At 49.9% G+C, this 26738-nt stretch overlaps 1 protein-coding gene across 2 annotated transcripts in view; it reads right to left on the reverse strand.

The window, feature by feature from the left end:
• Positions 1-17054: 17054 nt before the first annotated feature.
• HTT (huntingtin) overlaps positions 17055-26738 on the reverse strand; it is a 2178328-nt gene continuing 2168644 nt past the window's right edge. For both annotated transcript variants that reach the window (XM_086964158.1, XM_086964157.1), the window contains one exon: positions 17055-18097. In XM_086964158.1, the coding sequence (XP_086820284.1) occupies positions 17884-18097 (214 nt within the window). In that variant the 3' untranslated portion in view covers positions 17055-17883. The remainder of the gene's footprint in view (positions 18098-26738) is intronic.

Consider the following 26738-nt stretch of genomic DNA (forward strand, 5'->3'; position numbering starts at 1 on the left):
CCAGGCGTGAGACGGGATCCGGAAAATTTTCTTTGCCCCAGCATCTCTGCGTGCCGGGGGGGAGGTGCCGCGTGACTCCGCCCTGACGTCATCCACGGGCATGACGTCAGCGAGGTCACATAAGCCCCACCCCGGCGCGCCAACGTCAGTTTTCTTCGGAGAACTTTTCCGTGCCACAACGTGGAGCCATCACGAACAAAACTGTTAGAATATGGGAACATTGTGCAAAAAACAAGAAAAACAAAAAGGAAAGAAGCAAATTATGAGGAACAGCACCATTCGGGGAAATGCCAGGCACTGTGGCACCTAAGTCATAGAGGGAAGAGCAGAGCACAGTTACTGCAAGGCAACCTTGCAAGGAAATAGGACATTCCCCCTGGAGATGGAAACAACATGTGAAAAAATGTTGCAGCCGACGAAAGAAGCCTGCAACCACTGTCCATTAACAGTGAAGGACAAGAAGTCCAGAACAGAAGAGCAACAACATATTACCCTAAAACAACACCATCAAGGAAAGTCGCATCCCTTGAAAAGAGCTAAGGCCAAGTACCCAGCCAAGAGACCCCAACTCAAGGGACTGTACATGTGTCAGAAAAGTCAAGCAGTGAAAAAGGAGAAAGTATGAGTAGGCCCCACACTGGAACACATGAACTTACCAATCAATCAATTACCCGAAAGGAAGGAGTGGACACAAACAAACAAACAAAACAAAACATCCAGCTGGGGAGGAATGAAAGAGGGCACTCGCAGAAGACAAACCACCCTGAGGCAGGTGAGTGCAGAAGACCAAGCGAAGGGTCCTCGCAGAAAGGGGAGGAAGTGGGGATCGTGAAGGAATCTGCGGCTAGAATCGTCTCTAGCAGATACACCGTTACCCAAGGTAAGTAACTCGTTCATCTGATAGAGACTACTAGCCGCAGATTCCTTAACGTAGAATAGATATCCTAGCCATACCCAGATGCGAGGAGGAGGGCCTGGGAGAAAACCCCCCAGGAGGAAGAACACAGAGCCCCAGCAGGGGATGTAGAAAGGGGACAGGAAGGGTGGCCCAGCCCCCATCAAGCAGAGGGAAGCCAGGACGAGGCAAAGGAGACCCAGTCGCCCGGACGCCCCAAAGAGACCAGCGGCATCCGCCAGAGAGCCCTGAAGGGACAGACAACAGCAGAGGAGTACCGTGGAAGAAAGAATCACCCCAAGACTCCAAGGAGAAGAGGTAGAAACTGTGGCAAAGCCCTCCACCCTAGGACACACAAACACACACAGTGAAGGGAACAGCTGACCAGGCCACAGCCTTGAGACCACGGACAAGGCTGAACGGCCCCACAGCCAAGAAAGTCAGACAGGAGAAGAAAGACGCAGTCACACAAGGCTCCAGCAGAACAAGAGGCAGGAGCACAAGAACCCACGCCAGGACCCCCAGCCGCGGACCGGAAAAAGCAGGTGGGCGCAACCGGCAGTTGGCAAGCACCACGAAGCCGAGCACCCAGACCAAGCTGAGCTCAAGACAAAAACAAGGCTAGGGAATTCCAGAACGACCCCAAGGAGACCGTTCTGGACAGAAACTGACCATGAAGAAGCAGGACCAACTAGAGAGAAGAAGAGAAAGACAGAGGACAAACCAAGCCGTCAACCAGAAGACAGGAAAATACCTTCCCTGGAACACGAGACAGAGGACCAGGCTGAAACGCCGGACAAAAATAAAAGGGGGGCAACGGGGGGTGGAACCACCATAGCACAACGCCGCAGACGGCATGCTAAAGCTGGTCTAGCGGAGTACGACAGAACTTGGAGTAGCACAAGCTATGCCCAAACAAGAGCTAAGAAACCGCACTAGCGGAATACAGCGACGCCAGGATAGGTGAGCAACCCGCAAAGGGGAGTCCACACCCACCCAGCGTAGGACAGAGCTATACAATAGCTAAAAGTATCCCACTTAGGGTTTGACACGTCCCAAAGAAAAATGGGAACCACTCTTAGGGAAAAAATCCAGCAACAGAGAACAAGAAAATAAGACCTGCGGCAGGAACCACAGACGGATTAGCAATCAGCCAAAAAAGGCACACTTGCCAAAAGGGCTGAACCAGCAGCCAACAGAATAGAGGGATCAACCAAGGGACCTCGAAGGCATGTCAAACCACACAGAATATATAAACAGCCCACTCAAAAACAGCAGATTCCAAGAGCAGGTGGGATAATGCCTCCCATCAAGCCCGGAAGATCAACAAGACAGCCTACGGAGGGGGAGACGAACGGAGTCCCGCAAGGAGACGCTGAATGGCGGAGTCCGCATGAGTGTTAAACAAAAGGACCCCATCAAAGTGCAGGTCAAGCAGACACTCCCTAATATTTTCAGGAAAAACAGCATTCCGCAGCCAAGCTTGGCGACGGAGAGCCACAGAAGTGGCCATAGCACAGCAGAGAACATCGGCAACATCCAAGGCCGCACAGAGGATAAACGAGGCCAACTCCCGACCATCCAACACATTGTGCCATAGATCAGCGTGGGCACCCTCATGGAAGACATGAGAAAGAAGGGACACCTCCGAATCCCACAGGCTGGAGGTAGCCCTAGCCAACACACAAAGAGTGTTGAGCGCCTGCAGCAGCACTGGATAAAGCGAATATGTTACACCTCCAGGAACCCAACCACCAGGCCTCTTTAGACGGAGGAAACAACACCACAGGCAAGGACGGAAAGGCAGTCCGCAGAAGAGAGCCTTGAGTAGAGGGGTGGAAGGAAAGGATAACAGAGTAGTGCGGCGCAGGACGGTGAAGATGCAGGAGCGGCTGAGGCACTGGATCACCTGTGGCAGGACGCCCCCATCCCCCAAAAGAGAATTGTGGAGCGACTTTCAAAAGGAAGGACAGCTCCCATCCACCAAACACCTGGTGGAGAACCTCCAAGAGATTATCTGTAGGGAAAGGGGTGAGAGGCTCGCCCATCCACAAAATGCCAGTGGCCGTGGAAATAGCCCGAACGAAGGCGACAATGGCCTCCATAGGGCGCTGTGGGGGGAAAAAGCAATTCCTCCGTGGGCGACAGCGGCAAACTGAGCCGTCCGTCCCCAAGTCCAGCTACGGGGGGGAGCGGCCAGCTCGGGAATGTTGAGGGGTTCATGGACGAGAAGGGAACCTGAGGGGCCCCAGGGAGGGTGGAGAAGCCGGTAGAGGGTCCAACCGCGGCTGTGGAAAGGAAGGCCAGAGTGCTTAGGCCGTGGGGACGGCGAGCAGCCCTCCCTGGAAGATGCCGGTGAAAAAGCAACAATGCGGCGCCCTGTCTCCGGAGAGTGAGAAACCAGTAGATGACAAACCTCTGGGGAGGAGGGAACCTCCTCAGAAGACGAATCACGGACCCGACGCCGGCACGGCGCTGTGGAGTCTGCCACAGGCACAGGCTCGACGACGACCGGTTCCGGAGAGGGCATTGGTGGCGCCGAGTCGACCTCCTCCACCATGTGCTTCTTAGGAGAATGAGGCGGGTCGGAGCCGGTGCGGCTAAGGAACAGCACCGAAAAGGTGCCAGCTCGACCTCACTCGGGACAGCCGCCCGCGGAGAGGACTGGGAGGGACTCGGGAAAGCTCCCCAGGCCCCTGCCTCCACATGCGGCACCGCCAAGGCCAGGGAGGAAAGCTTCCGGCACCGAAATGACACCGGCTCGGCCTCTGGAGAGGCAGCCGCCTGCTCCGAGGGCCGAGGGGGACTCGGGATCAAGCCCTGAGTCCCGGCGACCTCCTGAGACGCCACAGGGTGCCCTGTAGGGATGTGCGGCGATGCAGGGACACCACGGGTCGAAGAGCGGAGCCCTGAAGGACTACCGCTCGACGACACCACCCTCCTACAACCTGAAGCAGAAACGTTCGGCACAGGGGCTAAAGCGGCTGGCGACTCCACGGAAGGCCCCCGCGCAAGGCAAGGGGTCCGCGGATGTCTCTGGAGGTGGAGGAGGGGCCAAATAAGCCTGCAGAGCCGCAGTGTAGGCTGTTATTTGGGCCCTGGTCATCCTGACGCCCGAAGCAGCAGATAGAGTGGTGACTGGCTGGGGCGCACGACCCGAGGGGAGCCCACGCACTCCGCTGAACAAGACCTCGGAGACAAACTACAGGACCTACCAGCTGGCGAGCGTTGCCCTTGGGGCCATGGCGTGGGGCGATGCCCTTGGAGGTAGGGGACAGACACTGGGACGATACCGACCTGGAGAAGCGGGCCAACAGTAATTTCCTCCGGCGCTCCCGCCGGGACTTCGGTTTAAGGTGCTGACAAGCTTTGTGGTCCGTAGAGTTATGGCGCTCGCCCAAACACCACATACACATCGGGTGAGGGTCCGTCGCCGACATCTAGCATGCACACTCCGTACACGACTTGAAGTCCTAAGGCAATCGCACACTGTTCCACGAACCAAGACCTAAAAAGGAGAACTGAAAACAGGTCAGTAAACGATCGGATCCGCGTTGCATGCGGAAAAGAGAAAAAACTGACGTCGGTGCGCCGGGGGGAGGCTAATGTGACCTCGCTGAAGTCACGGCGGAGTCACGCGGTACCGCCCCCCAACGCGCAGAGATGCTGGGGCAAAGAAAATTTTCTGGATCCAGTCTCACGCGTGAGGATAATTGTACGTTAAGGAATCTGCGGCTAGTAGTCTCTATCAGATATGATTGTTGCTGATTTGTCTGACGGCCCTGATATCTCTGGAACCTCTGTGAAGAGTAACGTCTTTGGAAAGGGCGGAGAGTCTTGCGTTGTTCTTTTAGTTTTTTAAGACTTACTGCCTTCAAGGTCTCCATTTACGCCTTCATGCAAGCCCTCTCCTCATCCGCATGAGAGTTCTTCATTCAATATTTCTGTAAAGGTCTCCCTCTTGTCCCTTGGCAGGAGGTCGGCGAACTGTTGATGGGATTCCCAAAGGGAAAGGTCTTAACGCACAAGTTACTACTTGTGTAACGATATATCTGTAAGAGACATTAGTTAGTGATAGATTCCTTACCTTAGAATATCCCCAGGCCTCAGACTGGATCCGGAAACCTTTGCGTAGCAGTACCCTTGCGCGTAGGTAGGCGTCGTCTGCGGCTCCGCGTCCGTCGTCGGCGCCGTGATGATGTCGTCGGAGTACTTAGACGCCGCCTCCGCGTGCTGACGTCAGTTCTTAGACATAGCTTTTCCGCGCCAGAAACGCAGAGCTATGCCAAAAACCAACACTGGTGCCATGAAACTAGGGCCCTGAAAGGGGATGACCTTAACCCTAGATATCGGTTCGCAGAACTGGGAGGATGGGTGGGTCGGTAAGAAATCTATCACTAACTAATGTCTCTTACAGATATGTCGTTACACAAGTTGTAACTTGTGCATCTGAAAGAGACACGTTAGTGATAGATTCCTTACCTTAGAATAGATACCCCAGAAATACCAACCCTGTGGTGGTGGGTCTGCGAACCAATAATCACACCAGAAAGTCCTGGAGGACGGAACGGCCAAAGAAGCCATCCCTCCGGACTTGACTGTCCAGGCAATAATGTTGTGCAAACGTGTGCAGTGAAGCTCACGTAGCCGCCTGGCAAATGTCCTGCAAGGGCACACCTCGGCCCAAAGCAGTTGTCGTCGCTGTGGCTCGAGTGGAATGAGCCCTCAGCCCTACAGGGGGTTCCTTCTTAGCCAAGGAGTAACACGCCTGGAACACAAGATAATCCTCCGCGAGATGGTCCGCTTGTGCACCGCTTTCCCTTTCTTAGCGCCCACGTAACCAACAAAGAGTTGGTCATCCACCCGGAACTGGCGTGTGCAATCCAAATAAAATGAGAGCGCAAGTTTTGGGTCCAGACGGTGGAGCCTCTCTTCCTCTTTTGAGGGATGCGGAGGCGGAAAGAAGGTGGGCAAGGTGATAGATTGCCCAATGTGGAAGGCCGCGACTACCTTGGGTAGGAAGGAGGGCCTGGTCCATAACACAACCTTGTCCGGATGGACTGAAAGGAATGGAGGTTTACAAGATAGAGCCTGGAGCTCACTCTCTCTCCTGGCAGAGGTGATGGCTACCAGGAAGGCAGTCTTCAAAGTGAGAAGGCGAAGAGGGCAGTTGTGAAGTGGCTCAAAGGGAGCGCACATCAGAAATGTAAGAACCAGGTTAAAGTCCCACTGAGGCATCACGAAGGGAACAAGAGGGAACGTATGTGTGATGCCCTTCAGGAATCGATTAACGATAGGGGACTTGAACAAAGAAGGTTGATCAGGCAGCCTCAGAAAGGCTAAAAGAGCTGAAAGATAGCCCTTGGTAGTGCCCAGAGCAGAGCCCTGCTGGGCAAGAGAAAGACGAAAGAGGAGAACCTCAGAAAGAGGGGCATTAAGGGGATCCACAGCCTTTGCTGTGCACCATGCCACAAATCTGTTCCACCTGTAGGCGTATACCGACTTTGTGGAGGGACGCCTGGCTGCCAGAATGATGTTGCAAACTTCAGGAGGCAAGTCAAATGGCCTCAACTGTCGCCGCTCAATCTACAATCATGGAGGTGGAGACTGGACAGGTTCGGGTGGAGGACCGTCCCCTGCTGCTGCGACAGAAGGTCCTCCTGAAGAGGCAGACGAACCGGGGGATCGACTGACATACCGATTAGCTCGGGATACCAGTACCTTTGTGCCCAGTCCGGAGCCACAAGGATGACTTGTGCCCGGTCGCGCTTGATCATCTTCAGCACTCTGGGCAGAAGTGGTATAGGCAAAAAGACGTACAACAGACCGCAACTCCACTTGCGACGAAAAGCGTCTCCGAGCGAGTGCTGCCTTGGAAATTCCAACGCGCAGAACTGATGACATTGCGCGTTCTCTTCGGTGGCGAATAGATCTAACCAAGGCTCTCCCCACTGCAGAAAGAGACCTTGCGCCACGTCCGAGTTCAGGCGCCATTCGTGATCCATCATGCACCGACGGCTGAGTTCGTCCGCCCTGGCGTTCAGTGAACCAGCCAGGTGTTGAACCACCAGAGTCACGCCCTGATGTTCCAGCCATTGCCAGAGGCGCAGAGCCTCCTGGCAGAGGGTCCACGACCCTAACCCACCCTGTTTGTTGCAGTACCACATGGCGGTGGTGTTGTCCGTGAACACCTGCACTACACTCCCCCCGACAGAGGGGAGGAATGCCTTCAGTGCTAGACGAATCGCCCGCAGCTCCAGAAGGTTGATATGGAGCCGGGACTCCGCCGGAGACCAGAGGCCTCTGATCTCCGCCTCTCCCATGTGGCCTCCCCAGCCCTGGAGGGACGCGTCCGTCACAACTACGTGCTCCGATTGGGGAAGGGAGAGGGATCTGCCGCTGACCCAATCGCGGTCCGTGAGCCACCACTGCAGCTGTCTCGCAGTGCCCTCCAAGATCAGGACATGGTCGGACAGGTTGCCCTGATGCTGGGCCCACTGAAACTTCAGGTCCCACTGCAGAGCCCGCATCCGCCACCGTGCCTGATGCACCAGAAGGATGCAGGAGGCCATCAACCCCAGAAGCTGCCGCGTCAACCTGACCGAAACCCGGGATAAAGGCTGGAAGATTGGAATCAGAGCCTGTATATCCCGAACCCGCTGTTCGAGTGGGTAAACCCGAAACTGCGCCGGGTCGAGAACCGCTCCGATGAAAAGGAGCTTCTGAGAGGGACACAGGTGTGACTTCGGCACGTTGATGGAGAACCCCAGCTGGTGCAGGAGATCCGCCGTAGTCTGGAGGTGGCTGACGACTGTCTGGGGCGAGCCCGCCTTCAACAACCAGTCGTCGAGGTAGGGGAAGACTGAGACCCCTAACCTGCGCAGATGAGCTGCGACCACCGCCATCACCTTCGTGAACACCCGTGGGGCGCTGGTAAGGCCGAAGGGGAGCACGGTAAACTGAAAGTGCTCGTGGCCTACCGTGAACCGCAGGTAGCGCCGATGGGCCGGCAGGACTGGGATGTGGAAATACGCGTCCTGCAAGTCCAACGCTACCATCCAGTCTCCTGGGTCTAGGGCAGCTAAGACCTGAGCCAGAGTCAGCATTTTGAAGCCGTTGACGTTCTTCAGATCCAAGATAGGGCGTAGGCCCCCTTTGCCCTTCTTGGGTACCAGAAAGTAGTGGGAGTAGCAACCACGTCCTACTTCTGGCCCAGGAACGCGCTCGATGGCCCCCTTGGCCAAGAGGGTCGAAACTTCCTCCTGCAGGAGCCGCAAGTGAACCCCCGATACGCGGTGGTGTTGCAGTGGCATGGCTTGAGGAGTCGTCTCGAAGGGGAGGGTGTAGCACCTCCGGACGATCTGCAGCACCCACCTGTCCGAAGTGACAGTGCGCCAGTGAGAGTGGTGATGGCGAACCCTGCCCCCCACTGGCGTCACATGGGCCGAAAAGCACGGACTAGGAGGGTTTAGAGGCGGATGCTGCGGGGGAAGGTGTGGACTGACCTCGCCGTTGTCCCCGACCGCCTCCACAGCGTTTCCATGGCCGCCGCCACGCTGTATGTTAGCCTGCGGCGAGTGGCTGGCGGCACGTGTGGGGACGCCCCTTCCTTGGCCACGAAAGGAGCGAAAGGCACCCGTTTGCTGGCGCGGGGCCGAGAGGCCCAAGGACTTGGCAGTAGCCCTGGAGTCCTTAAAGCCCTCAAGCGCGTGGTCTGCCTTGTCGCCAAAAAGGCGACGGCCATCGAACGGCATGTCCATCAGAGTGTGCTGGACATCTGCCGAAAAATTGGCGGACCTCAGCCAGGCGTGGCGTCTCACTGCCACTGTTGTAGCCATCGCTCTGCCCAGCGAGTCGGTGGTATCCAGCCCACACCGGATCGAATACTTGGCTGCATCTTGGTCCTCCACAAGGGCTTGGCCGAGTTTGGCCCGTATCTCCAACGGGCACTCTGGCAGCACTTCTGCCACCGTCTCCCACAGAGAGTGGGTGTAGCGGCCCAAGAGGCATGCGGTGTTGGAAGACCGCAGTCCCAAACTAAGAGAGGAGAATATCTTCTTTCCATAATTCTCATACCTCTTGGATTCCCTGTCCGGGGGAGCCGTCGGGAATGCGATCTGGGAATTTGAGGCCTGGATGACCAGACTCTCGGAGGTGGGGTGGGAGGACATGTTTCATGGGTCGCCCGGGGCCGGGCGGTGGCGTCTGGCAACGTTCCTATCTACGGGCGAACCCGTAGCGGGCCTGAACCAGGTGCCCAAAAGAACGTCGGTCAAGGCCTCGTTAAAGGGCAGCAGAGGCTCGGTCGAGCATGACTGCGGTTTAAGGACCTCAGTGAGGAGGTTAGTCCTCACGGCCGCGACGGGGAGCTCAAGGCCCAAGGCCTTGGCAGCCCTCGTCAACACCCACCATAGGTTGCCCCCTCCTCCGAAGCCACAGTAGGAGGAGAGACAAAACCAGTGTCTGGAGAGGTGTCCAGACCACAGGCCTCCCCAAGGTCTCCTGACCAGTCCTCTTGAGACTGACACTCCCTGGCCAGAGGGTTTTCAGACCCCTCCCAATCCTCCTCATCACCCATCTCCTGATACTAAGGGTTGTAATTTAATGGGGCCGGTTCGTAGAAGTGGAAATCTCCAAACGGCGTCGGATGCGGCGCCCAGCGGTGCCGCTCCGACGCGGGAACCGGAGCAAAGGAGGAATCGGGGGCGGCGCCGCCCGAGGACGGCGCCGGAGGCGACACCAGACGGACCTACGCCGGGGGGGGGTCGTAAGGTCCACCGGTGACGATCCAGAGCCCAAGGAGGGTCCAGCGGCGTCCCGCGGCACCGGGCCGAAGCACCTGACGGCGTCGGAGGCAGAGCCCCCGACCCGCTAGGGCCCCCAGACGGGTCCGCTGGGCCCGTAGGCGCCGCGGAGCCCGTCGGAGGAGAAAGGGACCTCATGGCCATGAGGAAGCGCTCTATCTCCTCCGGCGTCGCGTTCTGCCCAGGGACCGGAGGGTGTGGGCCGGAACGTGACGCCCGCGACTCCAAAGGAGCCGTGTGGGCGAAGTCACCCGAACCCCCGGCCGCGTCACGCGAGCGTCGGGGGGAGTCAGAAGAGCGATGACGCCTCTTCGACTTCTTGTGCTTCTTACCTGACAACGACTTCGACCCGGAGGAGTGGTGCCGACTCCCGGAGCTTTGGTGGCTCCGTCCCCACGACCTGTCCCTCGACCTCCCGTGGGACCGGGACCTCGCGCGGCGCGGGGCCGACTGCCGGAGTTCAAGTCGCCTGCGGGACCGCTCCCGCCTGGCTTTCGAAGATAGGACCCGGCAGTCGGAGCAGGCCTTGTCGTCGTGGTCGACGCCTAAACAGGTCAAACACAGGTGGTGGGGGTCCGTGACTGACATCGTGCGGTCGCACTCCTCACAGTGTTTAAAACCGGGCATCCCTACGGCACCAATCGGAGTCGTTAGACTTCGAAGAATGATCCAAAAAAGATCAAAAGTTAGTCAAAAATTGACTTGGGTAACTGCTCTTTCCAGATCTGCGCTGGCTGGCGCGGAAAAAAGAAGAACTGACGTCAGCACGCAGAGGCGGCGTCTAAGTACTCCGACGACGTCATCACAGCGCCCACGACGCCGACGACGGACGCGGAGCCGCAGACGATGCCTACCGACGCGCAAGGGTACTGCTACGCAAAAGTTTCCGGATCCAGTCTGACGCCTGAAGATATTCTAAGGTAAGAAATCTATCACTAACGTGTTTCTTTCAGATTACCCAAGCATGGCTGTAGCACTAGCAGCCTTCATTGTAGTGGCTGCCGTGTTACATACCTTCCTCACCACAGATTCAACTTTACGGCTATCCTTATCAGGCGGTACTGTTGACGTCGGAACCGTAGCGTGCTGTTTCTTAGCTGCCACAATAATAACAGAGTCTGGCATGGGGTCCGTCCGGAGGAATGTTGGATCTTATTCAGGCGGGCGGTATTTTTTCTGCAGCCTGGAAGAAGCGGATTTGATGGAAGAAGGTGTTAAGAACAATTCCATCGCCGGTTCCAATAAGCCTGGCATCAGAGGGAGCATGGGACTAGAAGCTTGTCTCTGCTGGAGTGTTTCGAAGATGACTGAAGTTGATGGCACAGAGGTGGACAATGGAATATTTAGTTTGGACGCCCCTCGTAGTCGAACCTCTTGGAAGGTGGTAATGTGGTCAATAGGAGACACCCTGTGGGGAAGAGAGTCTGAAAGTGTGGGTGAATATCTCCCAGTACTTGTGGAGGATGTGTCTCTGGTGTGCAATGAGCGAGATCTCTCATAACAATGTCGGTGATGAGAGCGTGTGGATGAACTTCGGTGGCTGCGAGATCGATCCCTCGCACGAAACCTAGATCTCTGTCTTCTAGGCACAGCAGGAGTTGTGGGCTGAGGAGCAGCAGACCCCGAGGAGGTGGAGGAGGCGGTGGCGGAGAAAGAAGAGTAGGAGGAGGCGGCGGCTGTGGATGTTCTGCTGGTCCAGGAGGATAAGAGTGAGGTGGAGTCCTCGTAGGTGAATATGTGCGTGAGTACTCAGAATCCGAGGAATAACTTAACCTCCTCCTTTTTCAAGCTGCCTGAAGACAAGAAGGAGCCAAAAATTAATTCCCAGATCTCCCCCTCGACGTCGATCTACTGGTCGATGACTATCTTCGACTTGGTCTTGACCGTTAACTCCCCCTCGATGTCGATAGGCTCATGGTTGATCGCGTCTGCGATCGGTGTAGTCTTGGCGTAGAAAGCGGTGACTCTTCAACGTCGACCGTCGGGAACTTTTCAACATTGACCGTCTGTGACTTCTCGACGGCGATCGTCGGTGCCTCTTCGATGGCGATCAGCGATGTTGAGTCTACGCCGATTGTTGGTGGCTAGTCAGCACCGATCGACGCTGGTGTGTCGACGTTGGCCAAGGAGACGTCTTCGATGGCGATCTCTGCCGTGAGGGAGAACGAGGTCTCGCCACTCTTCTCATCGACGCGGAGCAACAATGCAGCTTTGACTCAGAGCCCTGAGTCGACGGTAAACTTATCATCGTCATACCTGCCCTCGACATAGTCGTCATCCTCAACCGGGACCGGCGTCGTTCTTCCACTCTTCTTCGCCTGGGGAGGCCCCCAGCAGCTGGAGACAGAGTTTTGGTAGAGGACTGACCCTGTCCTTGTCCAGAGGTCGCACCTGTGGATGTTGCTTGCAGTTTTTTTCGTTCCTCTGCCCCTTGAAGTCGAATCTTTTCCCTGACATGCAGGGTGCGCTTGGAGAAGGTTTTACAGATGGAACATGTCTCATGAACATGAGAAACAGGTAAACACAGAATACACATTTTGTAAATCAGATTTGGCCTTTTTTTTCTTCCACAGTTAGGACACTTGTCAAAAAGGGAAGGCATTTTGACTAATAAACTGTGGAAAATCTGTCAGAAAAAGACAGCAAAAGGTAGAGAAAGACCTAAAACGTCGAGTGAAGTTGTAAAAAGGTAAATTCTGAAGTGATTTTTGATGAAAAACACCAAATGAGGTAGAGCTCAATGCTCCAGGTTCCTGTAAACAGGAGCCGGAAAGAAGAACTGAAGTAACTACCACTAGCTGTGCATCATGGGATACTGGTGGTCTCAGGAGACTCTTAAAGGCATGGTATCCATTTTCAGAAATATAATGGTGGCTTCTCTGTCCAACCTTTTCATCTCGATCATGAAAAAAGGAGTTTTGTGAAGGGGAGTTTTCTATATGTATTAAACTTCATAAATTGAAAATGTTTATAAGCACTGGCTACCTTTTTTCACTTCAGAATGAAGTAATGGCCAGTGTAGCCTAGTTAGTTAGACTGCATTATTGTCTTTCTATCTCTTGTGTCTACACAGGCCTTCCAGAAGGAAGGCGAAAGATGACAACTTAAGAAGATATGTCTTATGAAATGCTCTGGGGTCCCCGCACGAGGGTGGGACTATTCACATGCTTATGACTATACAAGGAATGTGAATGTGAATAGGCTTTTATAGAGCGCACTTACACTCCAGGAAGCATCTTGGCGCTAGACATCACTGTCCCGACAGAGAAGAAGTAGGGAAGCTGCTTAGGTAGATCCTATTTATAGGTCCTGGTCTATGAGTAAAGTGTGGTTTAGATTAACGCTAAGCAGAGTGAGTCTTCGATATTGAAGATCCATGTTTTGAGCATTTTACGAAACAATTTTTCGGAATGGATCAGGCGCATTTGTGGTGGGAGCTTGTTCCAAGCTTTGGCTCCCAGTACTCCGATGGATTTTCCACCTTTTGTGGTTAGTCTGAATTTGGGGACTGCGAGTAGGTTTAGGTTGGATGATCTGAGTGATCGTGGGGGAGTGTATCTTCCAAACCTTTGGGACAGGTATGTCGGTCCTGACTGGTGGTAGGCTCTGAACGTAATGAGCAGGATTTTAAATAGCACTCTTTTGTGGATGGGTAGCCAGTGCAGGGTTTTGAGTGCTTTTGAGGCAGATGATTTCCTGGGTAGTCTTAGCACCAGGCGGGCGGCGGCGTTTTGAACCATCTGCAACTTGTGCAGAACAGCTCTGTTTGAGCCTGCATAGATGCTGTTGCAGTAGTCTAAGCGGGATGTGATGAGGGCTACTGCCACAGTCTTTCTAGCTGTTAGGGGAAGGAAGTCAAAGAATCTTCTAAGACCTTTAATGATATTGAAACAGGACCCTGCCACTGTGCCTGCTTGTTGCTTAAAGGATAGGGCTTCATCAAACCTTATCCCTAGGTTACGAGCCGACGTGATGGTATTAGGGGGAATTTCGGCGTCTTGAGGCCACCAATTGGAGGGGGAAAAGAGGTTGTTTTGGCCGAAAGGGAGGATTTCAGTTTTACCTGAATTACATTTGAGATGGTTCGTTCGCATCCAGTCAAAGGTTGCCGTCAGACAGTTTCGTAAGTTTTCCTCTGCTTTGGAGGAGTTGTTATCCAGTACTAGGATAAGCTGGGTGTCGTCAGCGTAAGATATCGTGCTGATGTTAAAGGATGTGATGAGTTCTATCAGGGGGGTCATATAGAGGTTGAACAACACCGGGCTCAAGCTTGAGCCTTGTGGTACCCCTGTTTTTATGTTTTTTTCATCCGAGCAGTAGTTTCCTAGCACGGTTACTTGTCTCCTATGGCTTAGGAAGTTTTTCAGCCATTCGAGGGCGGTTCCTGCTAGCCCTGACTCTGTCAGGCGGCCTATCAACACGGGGTGTGAGACCGTGTCAAAGGCCGCCGACAGGTCGAGCAGGATCAGGACGGCCTTTTTCCCGTGGTCCAGTGCCATCTTGAGGGTCTCTACAGTATGTAGGAGGGCTGACTCCGTGGAGTGTTTTGCCCTAAAACCAGCCTGGTTAGGGTGGAATATGTGGTTTTCCTCTAGATGTTTTGTCAACTGTTTATTGACTGCCGCTTCGGTCAATTTAAACAGTAGTGGGAGCAACGAGATGGGGCGAAGGTTGGAAAGCGTGGTGGGGTCAGATAGGGGCTTTTTCTGCAGAGGCTTGACTGCCGCGAGCTTCCATTCAACCGGAATGGCTGCAGTAGACAGGGAGGAGTTTATAATGGAGTTTATGGCTGGATTTACCGTGTCCACCAGAGTGTGGAGCAGCATTGGGGGGCATGGGTCGAACGGGGAGCCTGATTTACTGGAGAGGATGGCTTGTCGGGATTCGTCGAGACTGATGGGAGTAAAATTTTTCAGCTGGGGTTTGTTGTTGATTGGTAATGTTGCGTAGTAGGGGGGGGTTCAGGAGGGTCAGGGAAGTCTGAAGTAAGTTTAAGTATTTTCTGTTCGAAATAGTCAGCTATGTCGTTACAGAGAGCTAATGAGGGTGGTATTTCTTGCCTGAGGATTCTGGGGTTCATAAACTCGTCAACAATTTTAAAGATTTGTTTCTGGTTATTGTTGGACCGATTAATTCTTTGAAGAAAATGGTCTTTTTGGCGTTTTTTATCATGGAGTGATATATTTTCCTCGCGGTTTTATAGGCAAGAGCTTCCTTTGGATCGTAGTTTTGACGCCATTTCTTTTTGAGAGATCTGATCTCTGTACGTTTTGCTTTTATTTCGGGGGAGAACCAGGGTGCTGATTTTCTATTCTGCTTTTTTCTAACTTTCTCTGAGTTGGCCGGACCACAGCACTCCGAGATCCAGTTGCAAAATATTTTGTAGTCGGATTCTGTGTCTCCAGACAATGAAGGTTTAGATTTCTCTGCGGTGAGCAGGAGATTTGGTGAGTTGGCAAGCTTTTTCCAGTCTTTTTGCATAGGGACTTCGATTTTTTGGTTGGCGGTGTTAGAGCTTTTCTTATTGGTGGTTAGATTAAAAGGAATTAGACAGTGGTCGGTCCATGTTTGGATCAGCGGGTCTTCGACGGTTAGGGTTTGGGTATTGGTGCAAATGCAGTCTAGTATATGGCCTGCTTTATGCGTGGGCAGTTTGGTCAGTATTTTCAGTCCTAGAATATTTGTCAAGTCGTTGAGCCACATGGTGTTGGGGTCGTTGGGTTTGTCTAGGTGGAAATTTAGGTCACCCAAAACGGTGAAATTGGCGTACTTTAGGGTGAAAGTGCTGAGAGCATCTTCGAAACTTTCGAAGAAACCGTTTTGGGGTCCTGGGGGGCGGTAAATGAGGGCTCCCGCGAAGGTATTTTCCTCATTTAGTCGGATGCAAAACCCATGCTTTCTGCCCCTTTTACGTCAGGGAGTTCAATGGTGGTACATTTCAGTGAATCTCGATGGATGATGGCCAAGCCACCACCTCTGAGTTCTTGTCTGTCGATCCTCTGAATGAGGTATCCTTGGGGGACAGTTAGGGCTATGATTGGGTTGCACCATGGTTTCAGCCATGTTTCAGTTATAAAGAGCATGTCAATGTCGTTCTCCGTAATGAGATCATGAATGTGCTCACTATTTTTGCAAATGGACCTTGCGTTGATCAAGGCTCCTCGAAGCGAAGTTGCGTTATTCATGTTAGGTAACTGTTTTACCGGGGTGAGGAGAGTTCTGCAATAGTGGCAGCATACGGGTCCTAACCATGTCTCGGCATTAATGATGTTGAGACAGTGATTTTTGTTGTGATTAAGAGCAAGCAGATCAGCTCGGGTATAGGTAGGTAGTTGATCAGTACGTACCTTAGGTTGGGCAGCGTGTCCGGCCCTGGGCCCGGCCGTGGCACGGACGGGCACAGACGGGCTTGCCTTAGGCGCGCCTTCGGCGCGCAAACGGCGCTCCCGCTGCGCTCGTCCGCTGCGCGTCCTGCCCAGGCACATGCTTTATGCGGGGGAGTCAGGGCGTTGAGGGGGTGTGGCCAGCAGAGGGGGCGTGTCTCAGGACGCGCCTCGCCCTCGAAATTGGCGAAGGAGCTGGGGGGTGTCGTTGCAGCGCTGCCGCTGTTTAGAGTGCCAAGGGTGAAGAGGATAAGTGAAAAGTAAAGTACACAGTCCCCTACAAGAGAAGAGAGGAATGAGCTACTGACTTTCTGTAACCTTGTTACTGAGAGAAACTATCTTTCTGTAAATTCTTGATCATTTGAAGTTCTGAATCTAGAATGTTGACATTCCATGATGGGACATACGCAAAAGAGTGAGCCAGCAGTGAAGCCATGCTGTTGACGGCTCTGACCATCAGACTTCCAGGCCCACAAATGCATCACCAAGGCCATTAACATTACTTCTGTCTGAAAGAAGAAAAGAAGGACAACAGCATACAGAGAAGCACAACTTTTAGAAAAAAAACCTGTGGCAATAAAGTACCAATCATTTGTGAAGTGCAGAGGTGGGAGGTCGAGTGTAGGTACCTTGCTCTTCAGCACACTACAAGGCAGTCATAATACTGCTGGTTTGAGTTTCGTGGGACTGTTATCACCATGCACAATGTCAACGAAGGAAGGAAACCATGAGACTAATGAGACAACTACAGGTATTGTTATGGGATCCGCATCAATTTAGTTTTTGGTCCCGGGAATGACCGCTCTGAAATCCCTCTCTTCATTGTAACAACGGTGCTCAATATTTTAACAGTCACAATGACATATACACATTTTAATGAACAAAATGTTGAGAGAATACGAAAAAAATGAAGTATATTAAAATGTGTATGCTCCTCTCACGCTGACAAATAAAGAACACCACACATGTAAGGACAGTCAGCATAGTGGCTTTGTTAATTTTAAATTACAGTACATTCCATGCACCACATGTTTTACAATTTTACATACTTTACATGGTGTAGAAATATAAAACTGAATGTTCCTCGTTTACATATATACTCAAATCCTAAATCCTGAGCATCAAAGAAAACTGTGGCTGTGCAAGTGCACCACAGTACAAGTCCCACACCCCTACACATACTCCATAGACAATATGACATCCAATAGGAGGATTACATACTGGATATTCTGCTCCTTAAACACAATATTGCCTTTTTTTCTTCTTCTGCCTGTGCCCCACTGACAAACACATCCTAAACGCATCTCTCTGCCACTGGATAGAACATAAATCTGAATGACTGCCACTGATCACCTGGAATGGCTTTCATTTCATATTTCTGCCATTGTTTTGGAAGCAGATGCATCTTGATGACTCTTCATTGGAAATTAGGTAGAAAAACATATATACACAATATATTATATCTTTTACTTTCAGGCGTTGTAGATCGTTAATAAAATAGTTGTGGGTGATTTGTAAGTCTAGTGAGGGTTAGTCCCAGGCTGTACTCCTTATTTGTATGCATGAATACATTGTTAGCTGCAGGCTAGCTGCGCGCTCTAATCACATTATACCTACAGAGGGTTTCAACATATTCCAAAGTTTGTGTTCCCATTCTATACAACCAAGCATGGAAAAAGTTTAAAAACGGACAAATTTACATTCACTGCAAAAAAAGCACAACCCAGGTGAGATGACACAATTCCAATGTTTGTACCAGGATTACATGTTTGTCTTCTTAAATATACAAATCCTTCGGGGCTTAGAACGCCGTGGTCTGGTGGACATTCTGCAGACAGGTGAGCAGCCGGTGGTAGGGGCTTCCTGGAGAGGCCACCACTTCAAACACTGACTGGAAAGAGCGCCGGTCCAGTTCCTCGTCTATCTGGTGTTTGTAAAAGTCTATTGCCACCAGGCAGAAAAGGTTAATGTCCACCTGCTCAGATTTACCCATTCTGCTGATGATGTGTGGAAAACTGTGGCAAGAGTTAAGGAAGATTAACATGTACAATCAAATGTAAATATTTGCGAATGTATTCAGGTACTGTTGTTCATTACAGAAGGTCTAGGAATAAACTGAGGGAGGGGTACTTTAGATGGTTGTAGGATATAACCACGCGTGCCTAAACAACACGATCTGAACCACGACCACGTCTTTACCATGCATGCCTTTATGATGGTCTGCGGGCATCAGCAGGCCACCTGTAGGCACTTCTAATAGGTAACAATTTGAGACCTACCTCATGCTTATTAATGAGATGGGTCGAATTGCGACCCACTACAAATTGATATTTTGAGAACCAAACTATTAAGACAAGTCAGTTCACAAAATACAATGGGTTTGTTAGAAGTCTGTGTGCAAATTGCGACCACTTCTAACAAATCAATTTTTGAACATTTCATTTAAGGAATCACAAATTGTGAACTGTTATTGGTCACAATTTACGATTCCTTACATGGAATCTTTGTACATGAGGGCCTTAAAGTTTAATTCGTTAAGAATAGCAATTATCAAACAGCAATTAAGTAAAAATCGCTATTTGTAAATAGTTAGTCTTAGTATTCGTACCTCTGGCTCAATATTCCTGGCTGAATCGCTATAGTGCGACAAAAAAAGCATGAAGCTCTTTTTTATGCACGTCTTTTGCTTCAAGGGTGGGGGGGTTCCTAAGTGCTATAAAAGGTGCAATCTGGTTTGTAAACTCAAATAATAGTCATAAACAACTTCATTCACAAAATAATACAAAACACGATATGGGTCTTTTCAGATTGCCTCAAGTTAGCACAAGAACTGCTGGGAGCTCAGCAAAGCTGACACCAACCTATAGATTTAGCTTTAAATGCTACTATAGGAGAAGCTGCACAATCAGAAACCTTTGTGCTTACAAAGAACTCTATGGAGGCACCTCATCTGTTAGGGCTTTAATGACGTAAATAGCTGGTCATCATGGGATACATTGCTGGGATGCCCACAGAACGTGGGGATTCCACCGGACCAACGATCCCAAGCAAGTATGGAGTATAACAGATTTTTAAATTCCAATATGTCCTCTAGCTATAAGTTATAGTAAGGTAGACCAAATGACTCCAGAAGTATGATGAACCAATACAGCAAAGGGGCCCCCTGAAAAGGCAAATAAAGGGCAGACAGGCAGGGGAGTCAAGAACAATTCAACACAAAAAATAAGCTGCCCCAACAGATAAACAGTGGCTCTAATAAAGTCCCAATTTTATATCGTCAGTCTTAAGCCCAACCGACCAGCAAAAGTTATTACATCCGAAGCAAATAAGTAGATAAGAAAAACTTTATGTTTATTTGGTTTTCATATAAATTTAGACATTAAGTTAGAACACAATAACATTAACATAATAAATAGTCACTTAATTCAATCCAATTCCCACACATCCCTTCAGTCAATCCTATCCAATTCACACATACTAACACATTCATTCATCCAAATCATATCACATTACAACTGCCAGTTGTTAAAGATGAATCCAGTCCCGTGGAGTCTCAAAAGAACATAGAGACTCCGATAGCAAAGTTGCGGGACAATCTTGAGGCGCCAACGCGCGTTTTGGTGTATGGTCAGATCTTGGGCCACACCTTCAGCAGGGCACAAAACGGTCAGGAAGGGGGAGAGTTTTTTGGAACTATTTATTATGTTAATGTAATTGTGTTCTAACTTAATGTCTAAATGTATATGAAAACCAAATAAACATGAAGTTTTTCTTATCTACTTATTTGCTTCGGATGTATTAACTTTTGCTGGTCGGTTGGGCTTAAGGCTGACAATATAACATTGGGACTCTATTAGAGCCACTGTTTATCTATTGGGGGAAGCTTATTTTTTGTGTTGAATTGTTCCAGAAGTATGATGGCCAGCCTCAGCCAACGAGACACCCCTCAAGGACTGGGTCAGGGTAAAGTAGGCTTTCATCATCATTCAGGCAGGTCCTGAATCAGTGCAGGCTCATCAACAAGGATAGTACTTTGATAGCCCTAACATGTTCTCTAAGCTCTTGTGTTGCCGATGTCTTCAGTTTGAAAATGACCAGATAGACCGCAGAATAACTCTGAGTTACTTATCTGTCAGCTAAACCTTGACTTTTCCTCCGTGTCAAGACAGTTTCTCCAACCTCTCTTGGCAGCCAAGTAGCATATCTTGTAGATAGGAAACAACAACAGGCCTTCCAAAGAGTCCGGGTCTTACTGCCAATCTTCACAGGGGGCTGGTGCGGTAACAGAAGAACCAGAAAAGTCCAGGCTAGGCATTCCCCAGTGGGTGCAGTAAATTTTCTTTTCAAGTCCACACAATGCAAAAACCTGGCTCAGGAGCGCTAGCTTTTACCAATTTCAAAATTCCAGTAAACTAGTGCATGGAAAATATTCCTTACCAGAAGGGAGGGTATAGCACAAAATGGCCGAAAAGAGTGTACGCGGATAGAGAAAGTTTAGATTTTATGAGTTAAGCCTGTATTTCTAGTTACCTGTACATGAGGCACAAAAGCAAAGTCTACGTGTGGATATAATACATATTGAGCTAGAAAAATTCCTGACATCTTGAGCAGGGCAATCTGGACATATCTGAGGAAAGAGTTGCCCAAGCTCTCAATACTGTTTTGGTCTTTCCTTTCTTCTCTAGCAGACCGTTGGGAACAACCTGACGCAGATGCTTCATCTCATGTTGCCATCACCATACCTTGTGCAAAGAAAATATTCATAAAGCATGTAATGTAATTTTATTTATATAGCGCTTACTACCCCGGAGGAGGCAAAGAGCTTTTTGGCAAGTAGCACGCCACTCCGGAACCAAAAGGATTAGAGGTGGTTTAGTGTAGGGAAATATAAATTGTTATTTTGAGCGGTGGATATGTAAATCTGTTTTATTTTTTAATAGGATAAAGAAGGGATAGAGGAGGGAAGAGCCTTGAAAGGGCTATTAGGGAGATCATAGTAGTAAAATGAGGTTTCGGTTGAGTCAAAGAGGAATAGAGACGTGAAGAGTCTAGAAAGGGAAATATTGGAGATAAATGGTAGTAAAAACACTTGGTTGCTCAATTGGCGAATACAGGGTTACACGCTGACCCCTAAACGGTGCTAATTGCTGAACGATGCAACCAAAGTGAGCACTCCAAGGCATCAAACAACTTGTTACATTAAGCCCGACTTGTTCCATCAGTCTAAATTAATGTAACTTGTTGTAGTGTGCAGCTTCACCAAAGCTGCCACTGCGTTGCCTTTAAAACTCCTCTGCCTTATCAGGCACACAAGTTTCAGCCCTCCTGGAGAGGCAGGCCGATGACTCAGAATAGAGAACAATGAGGGATTGCAGGCCAGCGAGGTGTCACCTACCTCCCCTCCTGCAGGAAGCCACAAAGAAGTTAGCTTCAAAAGGCTGGCTTCAAAGGCGAAGTCGCCTTTGAAGGGCAGATGTATCACACTAGAGAGAAGGGCTACCCCACTGTTTAGGCACGGGGCGTAGAGAGGGGAAACCGGTTGCCAAACTGGATTTCCATGGGGCGTGCAGCTCTGAGGTAGCAACTCTCCATGGTATAACTCTCCGAGAGAGGGGTCTTGCCATCGTGGGGTTGGGGAGAATGATGCATCCCTTGGATAGCCAGATGCCACACTTAACAGGAAGTGGTAACAGGTAGGTGGGAACCTGTAAGCCCATTGTATACCAACTGCATCCTGCCCTGAGGACAGTTTCTGAGCGTAAAGGGGGCCCTCTTGGCAAACAGACCTTAGATCTGGACCGACATGGAAGAAGGAACGAAGTAGGATTGCCCTCCTGCACCGAGTGGACTGTAAAGAGAGGCTGCACCGACAAAGACTGCACCTGCTGTACCAGGTGGCTAGCTAAGAGAGGGACTGTGTCTGCTGTGTCCTGCTCAGGGAGATGCAGTCACCAGAGCCTAGTCAAGTCAAGAGAACTCCAAGAGCCAGCTGACTGGCCTCCTGTTCGCGGCACAGGGACACAACAGCTGAAGAAGCCTGCTGGGGCAAGTTGGTAGCCCAAAGTCTTTAAACTGCTACTACTGCAGTCCTGGCGATCAAGACCCAACGCCCAGAGTTGCACCCATGTTCAAAGAGCCTGACAGTGCTGTTAGAGTTGCTGGGACCCTCAAAAGGCGAGTTATCAACACAGGAAGGATTGGCTTGTGACTGCAACACCGGGTGACTGGCAGTACAGTGGCAACTGGACTTCGGCCAGACCAGGAAGGACACTGTGAGATATCTACACTGCAACCAGGACCCCCTGACCAACTATGAATCCCTGCAGGAAGACCCCTGCTGAATGCATAGCATTTGCAGCATCATTAGAGCATCTTTAGCATCCTTCATTCCTTTTATTAGGACACTCCATAGGAATCCATTGCAACACTGATAAAGTGGATGGAATTGCTGGAGGGCTGCTTTTTCTGTAAAGGGAACTATTCTTGAGGACTTTGAGGCTTGTTGGCAGTTGAGTTAAATTGCTTTGATGAACAAGTTACTTACCTTCGGAAACACTTTATCAGGTATAAACTCTATCTAGCTATAGATTACCACCCCATATGTAGATTAGCAAGCGTGTAAAAAAAATACAACATGCACAGAACACACCGCACTGTATACAGGGGGAGCTGACAAACACTGGTTAAGGACAACGGAGTGGATTTTGAATGCCTGGGCTCTGTAGCCACTCTCCCTGGTAGTAAGATCTGCACCTCTACACTACTGATTCAGCTGTAGTCAAAGGTCAGTCTCTCCATAGCTCAATGAACAAAACATAGATACTATTATCGATGGAGGTGGTATAGTGTTGGGTGCCTTATGCTCTTGCTGGGGGAGAAGAACACAGAACGTTTATAGATGGCCTGAAGATGCCAGGTCCACTGGGGGAGAAAACAGAAAAGACATGAAAAGCTAAATGGAATTGGGGTTAACAGCTTTCCTTGCAGTGTGAGGATTTGTCCCTACATTGATCTGAGGGTCATGTCACTGCATGTGTAATGTCAAGGATTCCTGCTGCTCCATTCGCCCCCATAACAATGTAGATAAAGAAGCCGTGCCCTTGAACAACTGGTTCTGGTACATGAAATGGAGTTCTTTCTTGGTCAGCTATTTAACACAGCCTAATGCAGAAGACTGTCTATTAATGGTCTGTTTTGTAACTGATTGCCACTGTCATACAAGATAAACCTACAAATAAGAAATGCGTTACTTACCTGTAACTGCAGTTATCCAGTATTGGTGTCTTTCATAGATTCACATGCCTGAATCTTTCCCCGTCGTCGAGACGGGAGTCTCCGGTACATAGAAAAGTAATGTCCTATAGACATATATAGAGAAACATAGGCCTAAGGGCCTCACCTTAGTAGCCTATCTATGTCCTTTTGTAAAAAGGCCCAAACTCCAGAAGATAGCCAATCAGCTACCACCTCCCTCTAGAACCTTTCTGTCAGGAGCCTCAGTCGCTCAGATTTTCGTACGCACCAAGCTAGGTAGGCGCAATACTGTTCAAGAAATGAGTGAGTCCTTCCAGGGGATGCGGGAGGGTTGCATGTTAAATGTTGTATACTTGTAAAGCGCACAGCTGCCCCAGCAAAGGGGCGTCCCGGCGCTGTATACCGCTGTGGAACCCATCCTGGCTTTCCCTGTGAGATGGTCCCTCCTGGGCATCTCCAAGGTGAATACAAGCTTCCCCAGCGCTGATGGGGCCGTTAGTAGAGATTAAGCAAGCTATTGCCCAGAGTTGCTGAGTGGGACCCATGGTCGGAGTAGGCACCGAGGCGAGAATTATCGAGTCCGCTGACCATGGCCCAAGACCCTGCCGCGTTGGGAATCGAACCCTGGTCCTGAGCCGACCTCTGCTTCTGGGTCTGCCGCCTCTAACCAGTGAGCCACACCACTCCACTGCATGTGAATCTATGAAAGACACCAATACTGGATAACTGCAGTTACAGGTAAGTAACGCATTTCTTATCCAGTATTATGGGTGTCTTTCATAGATTCACATGCCTGAATCAGAGTATCAAGCAATACATTATGCACATTTCTGATGGAACAGCATATACCAGTCTTTAGATAATACATATCATGCGACTAAAAGCCATCAATACATAATAAGAAAGAAGTAAATAAATGTGCATACCAACGAAGGATGGCGGGAAGGAGGAAGGCTCACCTCATTGGAATAGGTGGCGAAGCACAGCCTGGCCCACTGCTGCATCCTGCATCAGTTCCGTATCCAGGCTATAGTGCCTGGTGAAGGTATGCAGTGACTTCCACGTCGCCGCTCTGCAAATGTCCAGTATTGGTACCCCAGCGAACAGTGCAGCCGATGTAGACACAGCTCTTGTAAAATGAGCTCTTACTTTTGAGTGCAATGGCCGTCCAGCTCTGTCGTGGCAAAAGGCAATTGCTGAAGATATCCATCTTGAAATACTTTGTTTGGAAAGCGGCATGCCTTTCCTTGGCCAACTAAAAGTGATGAATAGCTGATTTGTTTTTCTGAACTGTTTTGTCTTGTCAAGGTAAAATTTAAGACACCTTTCCAGGTCCAAAGAGTGCAGAGTCCTTTCAGCCGTAGTGCTGGGATTTGGGATGAATGATCGGAGGACTACTTGCTCATTTAAATGGAAGTCCGACGGGACTTTAGGAATAAACCGAGGATTAGTTCTTAAAACCACTCTGTCATCCTTAAACTGCATGAAGGGATCTTGTATGGAAAGAGCCTGTAGTTCACTGACCCTTCTTGCTGAGGTCAGTGCAAGAAGGAGGGCTGTTTTCCAGGAGATGTATTTGACGTCTGCCCTGTGGATGGGTTCGAAAGGGTGCTTCATCAATTGGTTGAGGACCACATTGAGATGCCATGTTGGCGGGAACCTCCGTGGCCGAGGAAAGGATCTGAAGAGTCCTTTTAGGAACTGTATTATTAACCTATGTGACCAGAGAGAGGGCCCTTTTGAAGATCTTGTATACCGTGAAATCGCCGCCAGATGAACTCTGATGGAGACATGCGCAAGGCCCGACTGTGCCAGGTGTAGCAGGTACGGTAGGAGTTGCTCCGGAGTAGCCTGAAAGGGATGTAGACCTTTGTCCTTACACCAGATGCAAAAGCGTTTCCACTTTAAGGAATAGGTTTTGATTGTGGTCTCCGCTCTTGCCTTCGCGAGGACATCTTTGCACTCTTGCGGGATGTCTAGCTGGCAGAACTCTCGGTACTCAGGAGCCAAGCCGATAACCTGAGTGATTTCAGATTCGGGTGCTGTACTTGGCCGTTTGTAAAACTAAAGAAAGTGTTCTGAGCACACCTATTTTTCTCAAGGTTTTGGAAATTAATTTGTGGAAATTTTTTTGATCTGCGTGCTACTATTAATAGAGTATACCCAATACTCTGAATTACAAAAAACACCTGGCTGGTCAAACAAACGTTGACTCAGACTTAACAGTGCACAGCCTAATTAAATTTACTGATCTGACAATTTTTTGCTTCGTCAACTTATTTTTCTTTTTATTTTCAATTCTTTTAACTCATACTGTCAAAGACTTTAGCATTGCATTATTTGGCATATAACATTATTCATGCCTCTTTTTTTGCACATCAAAACAATACAGAATTCACTGTTTCATCAAACACAAAAGTACAAATATGTAAATATAAAATAGGTGGAATTGGCGTTCGCCCAATGCATTTCGGGACGTAAGAAGAGTCGCTTCGTCAGGGGCACCACTGAAAAGAAACATAAATATACTTAAATACACAGGCACAACAGTAGATCTTTTTTAAAAAAAGTTTAACACGTTTAAAGCATGCAGTGCTACCTTCACCAAAATCACCCCGTGTGACCTTGTGTACAAAATTTAAGAACTTACACCAAAACACCAGGCTGCTGGAGTCAAAACAACCAACCGCTTTCTGCAAATAAAAGTTTTAACCAAACGATCAAAAATAAGAAACACTGTGCTTTCCTAAACATCTTCTAGTGTTTAACAAAATACACCATTGAAGAGTATACCTAGCTACTTGGTTCCTCGGGTTGGAGAAATGTCTCAAACAATCAGTTCACCCTTCAGTAATTTCGCAGACCTTCATCAACCTACAACAAGTTAACATCAACCATTACCAACAAATATTAAACTTGCAATCGACTTGTGAGCTAAACGTGATCATTGACATACCTCGTAAAAGTTTCAGCAAAAGGCAGTGGTTTCGAATGTCACACTACATCCTAAGAACGTCGTGCGTACCGACGTGCCTGTGAAAAAAACCCGAGAACACCATTACACTACTGGCCTCAACCGAACCTCACCAGCTATCACGTAGTATTCCGTGTCCTTACCTTAACAAATGTTCACAGAACCGAAAAGCGTCACTGTCTCAGTTCTCCCCTCCTCGAACTAACGTGCCGATCAGCTTCCGATGCAAGATTTCCGCGCTGGCTACTTCACCCCTCAACAGTTTTCCTCATTGGATATCAGATGAAGACGTCTACCAATCCTGTTCAATGAACCATGACTCCTCACCAAGTATACCACTTATATTCAAACAAGCGTTCTCATTGGTTAAACCACCACGACGTCAACCTGTCATCAACAAAGTACCGCGTTCCGTTCTTTAAAGCAAA

The sequence above is a fragment of the Lissotriton vulgaris genome, chromosome 3_2, assembly GCF_964263255.1.
Source record: "Lissotriton vulgaris chromosome 3_2, aLisVul1.2, whole genome shotgun sequence".
Taxonomy (NCBI): Eukaryota; Metazoa; Chordata; class Amphibia; order Caudata; family Salamandridae; genus Lissotriton; species Lissotriton vulgaris.